Source organism: Artemia franciscana, chromosome 1, assembly GCF_032884065.1.
Source record: "Artemia franciscana chromosome 1, ASM3288406v1, whole genome shotgun sequence".
NCBI lineage: Eukaryota > Metazoa > Arthropoda > Branchiopoda > Anostraca > Artemiidae > Artemia > Artemia franciscana.
The window spans coordinates 41,693,855-41,713,690 of NC_088863.1; the positions used below are offsets into that span (position 1 = coordinate 41,693,855).

The 19,836-nt window shown below is 33.5% G+C and overlaps 1 protein-coding gene across 7 annotated transcripts in view; it reads left to right on the forward strand.

Annotated features, from left to right (window-relative positions):
- Window positions 1-19,836, forward strand: part of LOC136029776 (acid-sensing ion channel 2-like) — an 80,577-nt gene that overhangs the window by 43,615 nt on the left and 17,126 nt on the right. For 5 of the 7 annotated variants that reach the window (XM_065708276.1, XM_065708261.1, XM_065708281.1 and 2 more), the window contains 2 exons: window positions 4,244-4,402; window positions 19,337-19,402. In XM_065708276.1, coding sequence (XP_065564348.1) covers window positions 4,244-4,402; window positions 19,337-19,402 — 225 coding nt within the window. The remainder of the gene's footprint in view (window positions 1-4,243; window positions 4,403-19,336; window positions 19,403-19,836) is intronic. The other 2 variants (XM_065708262.1, XM_065708267.1) reach the window with 1 other exon arrangement.

Below are 19,836 nucleotides of genomic sequence, written 5' to 3' on the forward strand. Positions count from 1 at the left end.
CAATTATTGCAAAAAAGAGGGGAATATAGTGTAAGCACTAGAGATTTGTATCGATGTGGATTATAACTGTTCTGGGAAATGGAGCCCAGATCACGTTTCGATTGTTTAAGTAATAAGAAGTTGTAGTCTGTGCCATCATTGTGAAGATAATAGCTACGATGATTGTAAACCAAAGGATTTTTAGGCACCAAGTACAGGAAGTGATAACAATTCATTGTTGATCCCAAAGATCGCAAAAAATATGCAAATTAAAACACATGAATGTCAGTACATGAACTAAAGAAGTCTTATTGACTATATCAAGAAACATAAGTATGAAAAAATCATTATTGTAGGAAATGTAATAAGACTTTTCACATCAAGATGAATATAGTGTAAAGTTGAAGAATCTACCTCTGCTAGTCGTTGAAGATGATGATCATGTATATGTAGAAAAAAAATCTAAGAAAACTGTTCAAAAGGCTGGTAAAGGATTTGTATATAAACAAATTTACAAATTTTATGAGTAGACCCTATCTCGGGGTAATAAAATCAATATTGTACAAATTGATGATTTCCAGCATAAAATTAATCATGAGAGGCATGTCTATAAGCCTTCAGAAATTTTTCTTAGCTGTATCCTCGACTTCGGAGTGTAAATACAATAGGGAATGAAAACCACGACTTATGGTCGAATAATTTTGAACTTCCGTCCCATTTTTAACTACATTTACATGATACATTCCCCAATTTTTTCTTTATAGGTTTTGATGTGGGGTGTGTAGAATGGGACCAAGGGGGACAAACAAATCGATACTTTTCTTAGTTTGAAAAATGCATTGCCAGTAGCCAATCTTTATATCACACGTACTGCTATTAAGAATAATAGTAACATCAATCACTTTGTGTTTGTGTGATACAGTCGTATTTTATGAAATAGGATTCATACTTTTTCATATATAAATCATTTTTGTAAGCTTCAATTATTTTATTGGTATTCAAGGTGCAAAGTTGGGTAGAATACTGCCTTCGTGGGCTATCTCCCAGTAAGTTTCAAGTTGACTTAGTGAAATTAGCGCAATACTTTCTACCAAAGCGTCAGTAAATGTGCATTCTAAGTGCAAGTTTCAAGTTCTGACAACACTTAAAACTCAGAAAATGCCAAGTCATGAACTCCGGGCATGTTAAACCAGAAAATGCCAAAAATTCACTTAGTGAACCATCTGCCAACAGATTTTTGAATCTTTCCTAAGGAGCTTTTGGATCTGCAGCATTAGCAAAACAAGGGTCTATGCGTATTTGCAGTATTCACATTGCAGAAGGCATTTTGGACAGTGCTGATTCTTCTAGGGCGTCAAGCCACTATTTATAGTTGAATTCAAGACCATGAACCAGGCATGTTTTTTTTCTGTGGAATAAACAATGTTATCAACTGCTGTCAGATCTTCAAAACTTGTTGCATTTTTAACATGATACAAAAGTGCTCACAAATAAAGCACTCAGGATGAGCCACAAAATTTACGTTGTGAATTTGTCTAATGACGCACAATTCATGGATTCCTTGCTCCCATATGTTGGTTTTTCCATTTCATTTATTTTGTTCAGCAATTTCCCAATAATAGAGAAATTTCTGGTTTTTTGTTTGTTTTAATGCCTTGTCGTGTCGGAAATACGCTTCCAACTTTGAGCCTTGTTGTCAAATATCTACAAAATCTTTCTGGGCTTGGCTGATATTTTGCATTAGGTAGTGTCCTTGCAAATGAACATTTAAACGTTGAATGAAATGATTCTTTTTTTTGATGTCGTAACTTTCTACATAGGTAGAAGGTAATATGGCTCATAGTAACATAGGTAACATATATAATCAACATTTATATGACATTAAAATTTTTTAAGCATATGAGGACTATATGTGGTGACATGACGATTATCATGAGTAATTTGACGATTGTTAGAATCTTTTCGATAAATAGCACAGTCTTGTGAGAATTCTTCTCCATTGATTAGGCCTAAGGTGGGATCATAACGACGCCAGTATTTTGGTTCTTCATCACCCACTATAGAATTGACTGAATTGTATTGCTTTGGAAAACCAAAGCTGCACTAGAATTTTCCATTTTTACTGACGATACAACTCGTATTTGAATTTAAATCCCCACACGGATTATGAATCACTTACTTTAAGACTAATTCTCTTCATAATGCATCGTCGGAATTTAGAATTTCAGCTGGAATAAGATTACCAATTTTAATTGAATTATGGACTGGATCAAGAGGACTCATTAACAATAGAAAATGCATATGTGGTAGTCCAGGTTTTGGAATTCAGGCGTATACACGTATGCTGCCACCTTGATCATTTTAAACATAGATCTTTTTTTAACCCAGAATATTCCAGGACACGTATTTCCCCAAAAAATATGGAACTGTTAAAAAAAAAATACATACATACATGCATGTGCAATTTTTTGTTCACTCATAAATATAGTATATCCATATCAGTTTTGGTTACCTTCATGGTTCATGTGATTATTTATTTGAATGTCGTTTTGGTTGTTATTTGACGGCAATGTCTTGTCGCTGAGAGTTAGACTATAAAAAGTCTTTGATTCTTCCCGTTTTAGTTTTAAATTTGGCTCTTGATTTTCTTTGTAAAACTTCCAGTTCGAATAGCTTATTTTAACTAATTAATGTTTATTTTTTCCTGCCAAAGTGTTATTATTGATTAAATTACTGAATATTATTCTATTTTCTTTCAGGTTTTCGGCTTAAGAATTAATTCGTCGTTTTCTAAATCATAAATAGAAAAAACAAGTTTTTTTAAATGAAAATAAGGAGCAACATTAAAACTTAAAACGAACAGAAATTACTCCGTATATGAAAGGGACTTTTCCTCCTCAACGCCCCGCTCTTTACGCTAAAGTTTCTTACTGTTTTAAAAAGTAAAGTTAAGAGAAAGAGTCAAATATATACATATATATTCATATATATACATATATATATATATATATATATATATATATATATATATATATATATATATATATATATATATATATATATATATAAACGTAGGCAACTTCCGTAACTTCCATCCCTTGCCCCAGGAGCTATGGACGGGGACAATATCCCTGTAGGCAACTTTATTAGACCTTCGGACTTTTTGACGAAATGACTTTCTCAAAACTTTGATTAGATGTGTTTGGGTAAGGTCAGCTAAACATACCTCTTCGATATGCCCTGTAAGTTTCAACCTGTTACATATGTGTAATAAATCCTATATGTAAGCAATGAGCAAAATACATAATTTACAAACCCTTACCCCTAGGGTCATGTTATCTCCCGATGCATAGCTACTGGACCTATTGACTGTTTTCAGAGAAAACGATTATCTTTAAATTTTGATCAGTTTAGAGAAAGTGGATGACAAAAAGTTGAGGGGGGCAGGTTACTTTTCCAATTAATTTTCAGCATGCAATAATCATCCACAACATCACGTCATTTTTTTGTCACTTCTGAAGCTGATATTCTTGCTCGTTTCTGAGATATTACTGCTGCAACTCTTTGACAATCAGCATGCACTTAGTGTGTCTCAATTTTGTTCAACATGCCCCTCAAAAATTTCTGAAAGTTTCACCTTAAAACCTTATTGCTTCTTAGAGTACCAGGATCAAACATGCCCCTGTTCTAAAATACCAACCCCATTAAAAATAGACAGCCATGCAAAATGTACAATAAAGTTATTTTTTATTTTTCTTGTTTCAGGTGATCTCCTTCCTCCTTTGAAAGCTTAAAATATCGACACTCTGCTATCTAAAACAGATTTACACATTTTACCACCGAAGATGTGTTATTTGTTTAGAAATAATTGTGACTTACTAAGTAAGTTGATCAGATCAATGGTAGCAATCATGAGAAGAGTCGGGGGGGGGGGCAATTGCCCTCTCAGATTTTGAAAAACACCCTTTGTTTTGCTATTCCATTAAAAAAAGAATATTCTCTCCTTAGATTTTTTTTGCATCTTCACATAAAAGTAAAAAAAAACCTTGTCCCTCTAATTTTTGTGAATCGGCAACCCCAGGAAAAGTAAAAAAGGCAGTATTGGCCAACAAACTCTAAGTTTCTCTCTGTTTGTTTTTTGGCTAGGTTACTTGGATAGGAGGATTAGAGTCAAAGCTAGCGATGAGTCTTCTTTTTTATTTTTCCTCACTAAATATTTTACGGATCTTCTGAAACTAGCCTTTTAGTATTTTAAATATTATAGGTCACAGGGACCAATGTTTGGCATAAGCCCTGTGTTGAACCTGCAACAGACCCAAAGTATTCTGTATCAAAGTGTGAACTAGGCTGTTTTACCGAGCATCACTTCAGATTATCAAATGTAGGAACTGAGAAATGGTGTCGCTTACCTTTTATGACAGAGGTAAAGTACTACATCTCCCCTATTTCTACGGGTTTTCGCTCTCTCTCTCTCTCTCTCTCTCTCTCTCTCTCTCTCTTTCTCTCTCTCCCTCTTCTCTCTCTCTCTCTCTCTCCTCTCTCTCTCTCTCTCTCTCTCTCTCTCTCTCTCTCTCTCTCTCTCTCTCTCTCTCCCTCTCTCTCTCTCTCTCTCTCTCTCTCTCTCTCTCTCTCTCTCTATGTATCTATCTATTTATCTATCTATCTCTATCTTATCAATTATGCCTATATGTATGGTATAAATCTTGTATGGTCTGTCAGTAAGTATTGTTAAAATCTTGTATGGTATTATCAAAATCTTGCAAGGTAGTAACAACATTTGCGTCCTATCATCAAAATCTTGCCAAGTATTACCACAATCTTTCGTGGTATTATCAAAGTCTTGGCTGATATTATCCAAATCTGGCATGGTGCTATGAAAATCGTATGTGGTATTTACAAAATTTTTGCCATGTATTACCATAATCTTGCATGGTATTATCAAAATCTCGTCAGATATTATGAGAATCCTCTTTGATACTTCCAAAATCATGCCAAATATTACCAAAATCCTGTGTTTAATAAAATATTCTAGATCTAGTAGTAATAAAATATGTTCTTGCACTATCAAAATTTGTCTCATATCATTTAAATCTAGCATGGTGATATCAAAATCGTATGTGGTATCATCAAAAGCTTTCCAAGTATTACCGAGATCTTTAGTGATAATGTACAAATTCTGTCATATATTTTGAGAATCCCCTTTGATATTGCTCAAATCTTGCAAGATATTTCGTGGTATTATCAAAAAAATTTCTTATATTATCGAACATCTTGAAATGCATTATCAAAATCTAGCAAGGTATTACCAAATCTTGTTTAGTATTACCAAAATCTTGTCAGATATTAAGAGAATTCTCTCTAGAATTATCAAAATCTCATATGGTATTATCAAAATCTTAGGAGTCATTAACAAAATCTTACATGGAAATATCAAATATTACCTTACATTAAAACAAATCTAGAACATTGACAGAATAAAGCGTGGCACTATCAAAATCTCGTTTGTTTATTATAAAAAAATTTCTAAGATTTACCAAAGTCAGGCGTGATAATATCAAATTTTTTCAGATATTATGAAAATCCTCTTTGGTGTTATCAAAATCTTGAAAGGTAATAAAAAATTTTGTCTGGTATTATAAAATATTGTGTGATATTACCAAATATCATGCATTGCATTAGCAAAATATTGCCTGGTATTATCCAATCTTGTCTAGTATTACCAAAATCTTGTCAGATATTATGAGAATCCTAAGGAAATAAAAAATCTTAATGTTTTATAACCAAAATCTTCCCTCCAATTAAAAAAAAACATTTTTGAGTTCTATTAATACTTGTCTTATATTATCTAAATCTAGCATGGTGCTATCAAAATAGTATCTGGTATTACCCAAATCTTGCGTGATAATATCAAAATCTTGTCAGACATTACGAGAATTCTCCTTGGTATTATCAAAATCTTGCAAGGTAATAACAAAATTTTGATAGTATAAAAACCTTACCTAAAATTAACAAGACATCTTCTAGTACTTTCAAAACTTGCCCGATATTATTCAAATCTAGCATGGTGGTATCAATATCGTGTATAGTATTAACAAATTCCTGCCAAGTATTAGCATAATTTTGCGTTGTGTTATTAAAACCTTGTCAGATATTATGAGAGTTCTTTTTGATATTGCCAAAATCTTGCCAAGTTTTACCAAAATCTTGAGAAATATTATCAAATCTTATCATATATTATGAAAAACCTCTTTGCTATTATCAAAATCCTGCAAGGCACTGTCAAAATTTTGTATCAAAATTTCACCTCATATTAACAAAGTATTTTCTTCTACTATCAAAACTTGTCAGACATTATGCAAATCTAGTATGGTGTTATTAAAATAATATCCGGTATTCAGAAGCGCAATTTGGGCCAAATCTTGGGCATGGGGCATTTGACAGAACTTGAGACTTTTATTATGAATCTAATCTACTTTCAAAGTTTACAATGATTAATAGCAAATAGCGTAATTACCCCAAGGGTCGTCAGGTAATTACGCTCTTTGGCTAATAGGCGTGCCGTTAGTTCGAATCATTTGGACAGAATGGATAATTATGGCCGGAAAGGGCCCTTTGTGGTGGAAGCTTGGGCCCCCTGGAAAATCTGGGGTGGGCATTTGCTCACCCTTGACCCCCCAAATGGCGCCTCTGCCGTTATTATCAAAATCTTGCCAAGTATTACCAAAATATTGCAGGTTATTATCAAAATCTTGTTAAATTTTATGAGAATCCTCTTGGGTATTACCCAAATTTTGCAAGATAATAATAAGATTTCACGTAGTATAATCAAAATCTTACCTCAAAGTATTTTCTAGTACTATCAAAACTTGAATGTTATTATTCAAATATAGCATGGTGCTATAGAAATCATATGTGATATTATCAAAACTTTGCCAAGTATTACCAAAGTCTTTTAAGGTATTACCAAAATCCAGTCTGAAACTAACAAACTTGCTTTGCATTGTCAAAATCCTGTCTGGTATTACCAAATCTTGTCCAGTTTTATCAAAATCGTGTCAGATATTATGAGAATCCTCTTTGGTATAATCAAAATCGTATATTGGTAATGTTAAAATCTTGCGATTTGTTAACGAAATCTAATATGAACCTCTCAAAAATCCCTATGATAAAACCAAAATGCAAAGGAAAATTTTTAGTGCAACAATGTAACATACAATATTACTCATTAAACAACTTTAGACATTTTGAATTGGCTCCATAATATGATTGATCATGTTCTATCTTGATAGTGCAGCAATTTTCCTCTCTTACTTTGCACCAGAAAAATAATCATTAATCCACTTTGAGTTAAAATTGTTTTTACTGTGGTGTCACCTACAGGCTAAAAACATGTTTTGACCTTGGTAATATTGGGTTCGTTGACTGTATCTATTGGCATACGATCAATGGTGAAAATAACGCTTGCAGGTGCTTTGCCATTCATCGATTCATCTTTATTAGAATCTTTATGTCATCTTTCATCGATTCATCATTATTGGTATATTATATATCAATGCCCTTTTTGCTTTCAATTTCACTGTCAATTACCACTTTATTTTTACGTAGAGTTACATACAATTCCGGCACGTAGACAAGATATGGTTATGATATTGCTAGAGGAATACGCCTGTCTTCTTTTGACCTTCCGTTGAATGCCAATACCCGAAATTTTGTGATGGGTTTCGTCAAGAAGTAAATTATTACCCGCACAATGAAAAAAAAGTGTCCCTCTTCGTCAACCAATAGTTTCAGGCTTGCATTCTCTTTGGGTTTTATCATCTCTGGATATCTCACTCTTGCATATCCATCATTAGTAGTGTAGAATTTTTTCTATGCTCCAAAGAAATCTTATCTCTCACTGTCATAACAATGCGAACATACATTCTTAGTGTTACCACTAGGGCTTTTTTTCGTAGTTCAAATATTTGTCCTTGTCATCATTCATTTCTCTGACAACTCTATCATGTGCACACACTATGACAACTTTTTTTATGTGCACACAACTAAAGACAGCCGCATAATAAAATCGCAATGAAGAATTGATACTTTCAGTGAGTTTTATGTTTAAATGTCTAGATGGCAAGTCTGCAAAGAATTAAATGCTTTTAAGTTTGGTTCGTTTGGGTTCACTTAGTGTTCCAGCATGCTAAGTGAGCCTATACGAACCTAAATTGAAAGCAGTTAACTCAATGTAACCTAGCTTAAAATTCAATCTAAAACTAAATTCTGCCATCTAAAACTTAATGCTGCCATCAAAATCTAAACTCGAAAAGATGGCAGCATTTAAGGCAGTGAAAACGTGCTAGACTTTCAAATATAAAACTCGCTGAAAATATAAAGTTTTCATTTGAATTTTTTTATGCTGTTGTTTGCCGTGATACTCTATGGCTGGTCATCAACACTACCAAGATTATTGTATACTAGCTGGGTCCCGGTGGCTTCGCCGCTGGGCCCAAGCAAAGCACGTGGCAGGCTTCTATATATGGATTCTCATTGTCCGTTGTGTTCTAACCGCAGACAGCATACATAGCTGGGTCCCGCCGGACCCCAGCACGGCACGTGGCAGGCTTCTATATATGGATTCTCATTGTCCCTTGTGTTCTATTGCAGTTTTTCAAAGATATTGGATTATTAAAGCAAGTCGAATTTCTAACAATGATATCTACTAAGCTTCAAAGTTTTGGTTTTCTTTTTAAAGGTTTTTGAATTCTTGTAAGCCATTGTTTTTCTAATTTTAGTTTTAATATTTTTTTTTCTTTTTAAGTTTTTTTCTTCTTTTTTTGTTTTTTAGTTTTTTTCATTTTTTCTTTTTAGTTTTTTGCCTTTTTTAATTTTTTTAGTTTTTTCTTCTTTCTTTATTTTTTTCTTCTTTACTTTTTTTCAGGAACGTGCCCCAGCAACACGTGTGCAAGGTACTAATTTTTAACTGCATAAAACTTGCGGATATGCAACTGGTAATTCCTCTGATATACTCTGGTAATTCCTCAACACGCATTCTTTTTTTACTTTCTCTTTCAGCCGCAAGCCAGGTTTCGCGTTGCTCTTGTAATACATCGACCAGCTTTCTTTTAGTAATTTCTTTCTGAGTCGCCAGCCTAAGCCCCCCCCCTCCTAAAGCAACACGTATGCAAGGTGCTAATTTTTAACTAGGCAAAAATTGTGGATATAAAACATTCTTCGCAGTCCAATTGTCTGTGCATATAAACGGATCGTCCGGTTTACTGACTCTAAAACATGCAACATATAATTTTCCATGGGAAAAACAATTCGTATTAAGATCTATACCGCATTTTTCTAATGATTGCCCTTAATCTTTGTTGATGGTGGTTGCAAATGCTAATCAAATTGGGAATTGCGATCTTTTAAATTGAAAAGGCAAGGAATAAGAATAGCCTCACCCTCAAAAGGCCCTGTCAAGATTGTTGCCTTTATTACGTTTTCCATCGTTTTGTTTTTACGGCAAGTCACGTGCCGTTACAAAGCTTTGGTGGGTTAATATTTCGCAACAGTATCATTGGTATGCCTAGAGATCCCCTTGAGATCCAGAGAATTTAAAAATTCTGATGGATAGTTAACCACTTCATTTGATTCCAGAACTGTGTCGACTGACTTGTAAATGACTGCCATGTCTCGAATCTTGGTCAGAAATATTGTTGATTTTTTGGGCGTCTCTGTTCTTGGCTGCCAGAATCGCTCATTCACTTAGCCATTTTACCTTTTCAACCAAATCATGTTTTGACGTCACTAAATTACAGAATTCAAGAGGCAGTTGCATACGTCCTGACATTGGGTCAACTGGGAGCTTTCCGTTTCCAATGGCCAGCAATTGATCTGAAAATATGTCAGCAGAGTGATCGTTTTGCAATAGGACACGCATATTTAAATTTAATTTTAGTATCTTTACGTGTACCCATAAATTAGAATTTTTAAGGCAAGCATTCATTTCGTCTGCATTGTCGATCTTGGAATATGCTGCCAATATTAGTATGCTGCCAAAGGGTTAGGAATTTCATCGCACATCTTGCAATGATCGGTCAAGAGCCTCGAGCGATTTTTTGTGTGCCATTATGCAGTCGTCCCAAACAGTAAGTTTGCATTGCTGCAATACTTTATCCATCCCAGATGATTTGGAAATGTTGCACGTGGGAGTTTCTGTAGACTGCATACTCAGAAGCAATTTCAAAGCGGAATGAGCAGTTCTTTCACCAAGCAGCACCGTTGCGGCTTTTCAGGACGACGTAAGGTCCAACGCTATGTCATTTTTGGATCGAATTGAGGACTTAAATTGGACATTCCTAATCTGGCCCTTTCTCTTTGAGCCGCAAGCCTGGTTTTTTGTTGTTCTGGTGTTTCCTCCTGGTTTTTCCTTTTTGGTGAAATTGTATGATTATTATACAAGCATTTCTTTTGTAATACTGTGACACGCCTTCTTTTTTTACTATCTCTATCAGCCGCAAGCCTAGTTTCGCGTTGCGAAAAAAAAACATAGGCAGGATAAATGCTTACATCATATTTTAAAAGTGAACATGAAATATTCCAAGAAAGTGTGTCCATATGATTTAGTTGTCGTAGCAATGAATGCTGACAAGGACAAAATTTGAACTCGTGGTAACTAGTTGTAGCATATAATTTGAACTAGTGGTAACCTTGCTGGGAATGTATTTGTGCATTGTCATAACAGTCAGATTTCTTTGGAGTATCGAAAAAATTCAACAGTACTGATAGTAGATATGTGACAGTGAGATATCCAGAGAGGATGCATCTCAAAGTGAATGCAAGCCAGAAACTATTAGATTATGGAGAGGAGCCACCTCTTGCTCATTGCCCGGGTAATGCTTTACCTCTTGATAAAACCAATCGCCATCTTTCGGGTATTAGCATTCAACAGAAGGTCAAAAAAGACAGGTGCACTCCTTTAGCAATATCATAAAATATTTCTTGTCAATTTGCTAAAACTGCAAACTATATAAAAATGATGTGATAATAGACAATGAAATTGAAAGCAAAATAAAAAGTGCACTGGTATATAATATCATTAATATAAAGACGAATCGATGAATGACAAACGGCATTTGAACATTATTAGTGCCATTAATCGTATACTAATATACACAGTCAACGAGCCCCATTATTACTATGTCAAAACGCGTGTTGAGCCTGTAGATGACACCACAGTACAAATTTTGTATGACTCAACATGGATTAATGATTATTCCAATGATTGCAAACTAAGAGAAGAGAATGACTATACTATCAAGAGAGAACAGGATCCAATATTTTATGAAACCGTTCAAAATGTTCAAAGTTGCTCAATGATATTGGTAATATGTAATATATAATGCAACATTGTTTCACTAAAAATGCTCCTTTGCATTTTGGTGTTAGGATGGGGATTGTTAACTTCTTCATATTAAATTTTTTTAATATCTCGCAAGATTTTGATAATCCCAGTGTTAGATTTTGATAGTACCAGAGAGGATTCTCATAATATCTGACAAGGCTCTTATATTACCAGACAATATTTGGTAATGCCGGACAAGATTTTGATAGAGCAAAACGAGATGTTGAATGGAGATTTTGATAATACTATGCAAGATTGTGGTAGTACTTGGTTAGCTTTTGATTTTAAAACATATGATATCTCGAGCACCATGCTAGATTAGGATAATATCATTCAAGTTTTAATAGTAATACAAAAATATTTTATTAATATGAGGTAAGACTGTGACAATAGCAAACAAAATCTTGTTATTACCTTGCAAGATACTGGTCATACCAAAGAGGATTCTCATAATATCTAACAAGATTTTGATAATACCATGCAAGATTTTGGCAAATTTAAATGATACTAGACACGATTTTGATATCATAATGTTTGATTTTGATAATATCAGACCACTTTTGGTAGTTTTAGAAAATATTTTTTTCCATATCAATTAAGATTGAAATGTTTCCACGAAAGATTTTGTTGATAGCCTTATACGATGTTCATAATACCAGAAAGAGCTCCCATACTATCTGAAAAGATTTTGATAATACTAGACAAGCTTCAGATTCAGATTCATTTATTAAGAAATTCATATTCATCAAAATCTTCGACTTGCCAAAATGGAGAGACAAGCTCGACTACTGGGCAAAACAAATAAATAAAAACTAACAATCCTCATTGATGCAGAACCAACAAAAAATGAACCACTAATTCATCAAAAAATATTATCCTTAATGAGGGTATTTCAGGTGGAGTAAGTGGAGTGGGGCCAAAATAAAATATAAAATAAAAATTTTTACCAACCGTTCTTGCAAGCAGATTCCATTATATAGCTTTTTAATCGTCTCTTGAAAGATCCTTTTGGTAACTCAACAAATTCATTTAATGAATATTTGTTGGCTATTGATGGGATCATATACTGTAGGTTGAAACGGGATCTTTCATTTTTCACAGGAAGTAGTTTATACGGGTTGACACATCTAGTTATCAGTGAATTTTGATGTTTGGACAATAAATTCTGGTCAAAAAAGAAATTATGTACATGCTGAATCTTAAAAAACCAACTAGATAATAGCAGATGAGATTTCTGTGCAAGAGTCATTATGTCTAGAAACAGGTGATAAGTACGTGTTTCAGAGTGGAGATCTGTACTCGTCGGGTGTTGTAAAAACTTATCTAGAATTCAAATAGCTTTGTTTTGTAGGTTTTGTAGTGGTTTAATATGTGATATAAAAGTCAGCGAAAATATAGCTGAGCAATATTGGAGGTGTGCGTCAATTAGGCAAAAATATAGGATTTGTAAAACCTTATATGAGAATAGAAAATTTAGTCGGTGGAGCATACCTATATTTCTTGATAATTTTAGTCTCAACAACGAAATATGTGTTTTAAAATTCATGGTAGGGTTAACAATGATACTTAAATAATTTTCTGTGCATACTCTTTTGATTTCATGATTATTATCAATGGTAATTTTATTCAGAGAAAGTTTTTTCAACTTTTGATTTGATCTTCCATAAATAATAAATTCTCTTGTATCAAAATTAGGGACAGGTTTGTTAATTTGGAACCAATTTGGGATGGATTCTGCAACTTTCACCAGCTTTTCTTTCAGTGCATCTAATGTTGGTGCTTTTAAACTTACTGCAGTATCATATGCAAACATAATTGTTAATGCATTTTCAGGAGTAGATTTAGGGAGATCATTTATATAAATTAAAAATAATAGAGGTCCAAAAATTGAACCTTTCGGTACACCGATATTATTATTCGATTTCTCAGACGAATATTCACCATCAATATCCACCTCGAATCTACGATTGTGTAAATAGGATTTGATTAACTTTAAAGGTACTCCTCTTATTCCCGTATTTTCAAGTTTTTTAAATAGAATTTCATGATTTAAAGTGTCGAAAGCTTTCTTAATATAAAAAACAGTTTAGCTGCTAAACAGTCATCATCTAAAGCATCATTAATGAAAATTTGTGTTGCGGCGACGGCATCTTCTGTCGATCTATCTTTTAAAAAACCAAACTGGAACTTCGAAAAAAAAATTATCTTTTCCAGAAATTATGTAAGCCTCTACTTCATTATTTTTTTAAGAAACTTTAGACAGTGGCGAAAAGAGTTCAATGGGACGGTAATTATTGGGATCTTGAGCCTCACCTTTTTTAAACATAGGGATTATCTTAGCCTTTTTTAGAAGGTCAGGGAAGACACCATTTTTTATGCTCGTATTTATAACATGTGCAAGAAGTTCATGTATTACTCCTGATATTTTCTTTAAAAGATTTGTCGATATATCATCTACTGAAACCGAATTTCCTTTCTTTAAATCACTAATAGCTTTTTGGTATTCATCAAATGATACTGGTAGCATTTACAATGATTTATCTTCGTTTTGGGGCAAAAATCGTGTGTAATCTGATGACTCATCCAAAAGATCTCTAGCCAATTCTTCACCAATTTTACTGAAATACTTAGCAAATAATTTTGCGATATCCTTTTTTTCAGTTGATTCATTAGCGTCATTTCCATTATTAAGAAAAGTCGGTGTCGCTCTTGGTTTATTTTTATTTAATTTCTCACGCAAGATTTCCCACATTTTCTGCTGGGACGCAGCTGAAGATATTTCCTTCTCATAATAATTTCTTTCACTTTCTCTTAAAGTTCAAATCAGAGTATTTTTATACAATTTGAATTTCTGGACGTTTTCATCAGACGGATAATTGCATTTAATTTTGTATAGTCTATTTTTTCTTTAATACATTTTAACAGTCTCGGGGATATCTATGGTTTTGTGGCATTGGTGTGGGTGTTTCCCTTTTAACTTTCAGACATATATCATTATAAACATTATTAAATGATTTATAAAACATTTCCAATGCCTTGTTTGCATCCTCCGTATTGACTAATTACTTCCAGTCTATATCTCCTAGCTTAATAATTAAACGCGCAATTGATTCATCATTTATTATACGACCTGTTCTTTCATTATGTTTATTTTTTTAGATCTGGCCAAATTAAATTCAGAAATTATCACACCGTGATCAGAAATATCATTTCATATGACAAAAATTAAAAAACAAATACTATTAGAAAAAATATTATCAATTAATGTTGCTCCATCATCATCTATGACGAAAGTAAAACAGTTCAAAATAGGGATGATACCTTTTTATTGACAGTGAATTGATATAAAATTATTTAACTGGATATTTCGAACAGATATACAGTGTTCATCATCAGCAGTAACACTGTATATGTGTTCGAAATATCCAGTTAAATAATTTTATATCTATTCACTGTCAATAAAAAGGTATCATCCCTTTTTGAACAGTTTTACTTTCGTCATGGAAAGGCAGTGTGGTCTTCGAAATTATCTATCATCATCTATTCGAGTCGGAATCAGACATGATGGGAATAGTCCTTGACAAAGTATTAGTTCTAAAAATTCTCTTATCTTCGAATCATTTTGATTCGCTTGGATTTTCATTAGGTCTAGGTTGAAATCACCAAAAATAAATATTTAATAGAATTTTAAATTGAAGAATTTTAAGTGTATTCCAGAATACACGTTTCAAAAATAATTTCTACATTCCATATCATTAGGTCTCGTCTTATTTTCGATTTTAACTCTTTTCTTATGATAAATCCTAATCCACCGTGCTGATGGTGTTTTCTACTCTCATGAACAAAATCATAACCAAGAAACATTACATCATTAACATTCCTATCATTTAAGAAAGTTTCGTTTACCACTAAAGCTTCAATTTTATTTTTATTAATTATATCATTTATAAACTCAATGCTACTAAGTAAACCTCTGCAGCTAAAATTAGAAAAACATACATTACGGCATGTGGGGATAGAATCATCCATAAATGAAAGTTTGTTTTTTGGGCTCTCTTCCAAAATTACTGCTTCATCATCCTTCACATCCCTCATACATTCCAGTATATCAAAGGGATTTTCCTCTAATAGTTTAGTTCTGCTTGCAAAATCATGTAAATTATGTAAACTCAATATCATCAATCAAAAAGGCCTCACTCCAGTTAATCAACAATTCAACAAAAGACCACTCAAAAAAGAAAACTAAGCTAAACACATATAACAACCGCACACGTCGGTGAAATCCATTGTGTTTCGGTGGAAGTATGTTCATTCTTTCTCAGTCAACAGAGAACACGCACATTTTGGCAACAATGTGCGCACACCAACACATATTTACGCATTTACATGATGACTATTATGAACAAATCCTAACAAGTCACTAATAATAACAAAAAAACACAATTTATTCGACTGGTGGAGCGTTATGCCACTTTCTTTGTTTCACTCCGTCTTGGTCTATGTAGCATAATGTGGGTGGTACCGTGGGTGGGATCCATGCAACAAAACCTTTATCCTTCATTTTTTTTCTTTTTTTGATTCAGCGTAGCGCGAATCCTCCTGCAGGTTTTACTAACATCATCACTGAAGAAAACTCAATTGTAATCAAATTTTGTCGCTTTATCAAGGTCGTTTACATGATTACTATTATGAACAAATCCTAACAAGTCACTAATAATAACAAAAAAACACAATTTATTCGACTGGTGGAACGTTATGCCACTTTTTTTTTGTTTCACTCCGTCTTGGTCTATGTAGCATAATGTGGATGGTACCGTGGGTGGGATCTCCATGCAACAAAACCTTTATCCCTCATTTTTTTTTTTTGATTCAGCGTAGCGCGAATCCTCCTGCAGGTTTTACTAACATCATCACTGAAGAAAACTCAATTGTAATCAAATTTTGTCGGTTTATCAAGGTCGTTTTTCCAGGGCTGGTCACGTAATTGTTTATTCGCTTGAAGTACCGAGAATTTGTCATCCGAGTTCATGAGTCGTATTTTCACAAATTTCTCATGTACTTCTCTAACTTCAAAATTAATTTTTAGTAGTAAGAATTTTACCAGCAAATCTTCCATTTTCGTCGAGGCCTCCGGCAGTGAGGCAGGCTTTAACTTCCAATCAATAATGTTGTCTTTCGTTCCAAATTCTCCAAGATTTGGTAAAACTAGGGTAAGTTTTGATAATACAGAGTAGAATGTTTGGTTACATCAGACAAGATATTGCTAATGTCACGCAAGATTTGGTATACTCGGCAAAATTTTTGATAATATCACATAAGATTTTGATAGCACCAAGCTAATTTGAATAATATCGGACAATTTTTGAATGTAATAATATTTCGTCAATATGAGGTAAGATTTTCATAATAGCACATAATTTTCTTTATTACCTTGCAAGATTTTGGAAACAGCAAAAATGATTTTCATAATATCTGGGAAGATTTTGATAGTATCATGCAATATTATGGTAATACGTAGCTAGTTTTTAATAATACTACATAAGATTATGATAGCATTATGCTATATTTTGATAATATGAGACAAGTTTTGATAGTATTAGATAATAGTTTGGTAATGTGAGATAAGATTTTGATTATACAATACACAATTTTTGTTATTACCATGGATTTTCATAATGTCTGACAAGATTTTGATGTTACTTGACAAGAGTGTCTCAGGCCAGAGCAATTATTTTAATAACATTTTTTGTGCTCTCTTTTCCTTTTGTCTTAAGCTTTTAGTCCTTTTTATGGAACTGAACGATGGTTTTATTAGGAAAAATCTACAAAATACACATTTATATAGTTAAGAGTCTTGAAAGAAGCAATGAAACGTATCTCTACCATGTTACAGTATCCTTCTAGATCTACTAGGGAGCAGACAATCTATGAGACTTATTTAGGAAGCTAGGAGGGACAGCACACAAGTGAGGGAATATTGAACCTTAAATTTAGTGGTTTGACAATAAAGGTTCATTAATACTTATCAGTCTTTCCACTCTTGAACTGACACCAAAACGTGTTAATTTTGGTGCTTTATGGCAGTAGTGAGGGTTAACACCTACTACCATCGCCCTCAAGATCTCAACAGTACAACCTCACTCCTTGGGTCTCAACAACTCACATATAACCTCACACATACTACCGCAACCCCTCCCCCCTCCCCCATGCTTACGCAGATACTGCCGTAACCCTCATGGCTTCACAGATACTACCATACTTATCCTCCAGATCCCTCAATAAATGAATGTGCCCACCACTCCCCAAATGCTGGCATTGTTTAGGGCTATGAACCTTTAATCGGATATTTACCTATATACCTGTTTTTCATCAAAGTGCGCACCATATCTATTGGCATTGTTCACCTTTCCCCGCCAAATATTGGTTTTTGAAGCGATTCTAAAAAATGTATTAAATATAGGGGAATAGCTAGAAAATGTACAGTATACTTTCAACATGAGCATGCAACATAGCAATTTTAAGATAGATTCAGCAAAGAGATATGAATAAACAAGAATCTTGGTTTTATTAATTAAACTCATGTGGGGGGGAGGAGCCTGTACAATTTTTTTTAATTGTTCTAGTTCATTTTAAAAGCAATATTCCTCCAACACTCGCCTATCCCCATCCTTTCTCAGCATATTCCTTCTATACAGAATATATTCCTTTGATTCCATTTTCTTTCCATAGTAGTATTTATTCGAAAAAGTGTGAATAATAGTGCTTTTTGTATTAGGTTAGAATATCAGGTAAATTAAAATAGGTGAAAGTTCATAGTTTAAGAATTGCGGAGTTGGTAGAGTTCGTCATACCGTATAATTTTTAAATATGAGAGGTGTAGAATTATGAAATTTGCTAAGTTTCTATAAAAGGTGAAGGTGAAACCCTTCGAATCGTGGATTTTAAAATCTTACAAAATAAAGCTGTGAAAATGTTGACTTTCTTGGAGAACTCAGGGCTTTGTGTTGTCAAATTTCAAAAAACTACAGTCTTAGAATTGTATGAATTGAATTTAATGAGTTTCTTGAAAAAGAGAACTTTTTGAGTTGTCGTATTGTAGAAGCATGAAAAATGTTTAGTCGTGAAATTTGCTGGCTTTCTTTAAAAGATGAAGACTGCAGAATTTTAAAGTCTGAGAAATATTGTATTTTGAAAAATAATTAGATTAGTGAAAATGCAAAGTCTTTGAATTGTTCATTCGTAAAATCTTTAAGTCTGAGACTTCTTGACTTTTGGAAAATGTTGTATATCTTGGTAACACCGGTCATGATAAAACAGCAATGCTCCAACAGTAATAGCTCATGGGACTCCCAATACTAATGAGCTGTATTTTGGGCTTCTTGTCTTGATTTGCAATTATATAGTCTGTGTTGAGTCATTTATTTTTAATTTACGGGGCTGAGTCTCCTGAGTATTATTGTTTAAGCAGGTTAATAGAATAAAATATGTTTATTCGCTAGAGTAGCTTTAAGGTAATATGAGCGCGTTAAAGTTGAAAAACAAAATTGAATAATGCGACTATTTAATGCAACAGTAATCTCTGACTGCTGCCACAAACCACATGAAGCCAACATAGTTAAGATGCTGCTTCATCATCTCAATTGATCCAAAGCATCCCTCTTTACACCCTCCCACAAAGTTCCCGTTTCCTTAGAGTCTTTCTTTGCTATATCCTCCTATCTAGTTCCGAGAGGGCATAGTTTTTTTTGATCTAAATGGTTGGGCGATAAGTAAAATCTTTGGCAATCTGTCATTCTTTATCTGCAGAACGTTTTTCTAACCATCTTAATATTTTTCTCATTATTGCCCTAGAAAGTTTGCTTGAACTATATTTTCAGCAAAGCTTATTGATTGAGATGCGGTCAGTAGTCAGAAGCCCGAAATAATCCATAGGAACTTTCTGTGGCAAATATCTAGCAAATGCCCTTCGTCTTTCAGAGCACCCACGCTTCTGGACCACACTTGACCACTTATATCACTTTAGTCACCAATATTCCTGTCCTGGTTCGTAGACTTATATTCCTATTCTTGCAAACTTTTTTCAAATTTTAAAAATGACCCTGGGCCTTGGATATTCTGCTCTTAGCACTTTCCCTGCACTCACCATCTTTACTAATAATACTACTGAGCTGTTTATTCGTTTGATCTTCTCGTTACCAAACTCCCCTCTTCACCTTCCTTTCTTCCTTGTCTTAGGAACTTGGTCTCCTTAATATTAATTTTAAAACCTATTCTTACACCCCGAACTCTGAAAATCTTCAAAAATTATACGATTTTTCTAACATTTTTATCTGGGATCCTTAAAGAACCAGCCTATTCTACTACTAGGAGGTTTTTAATATTCTAACTGATTTTGTCTTTTACCATTACCTTTGCTGTGTTTCTATTGAAGAAGTCCACTAAAATTATCCACAAGAATGGAAATAGAGTGCAACCCT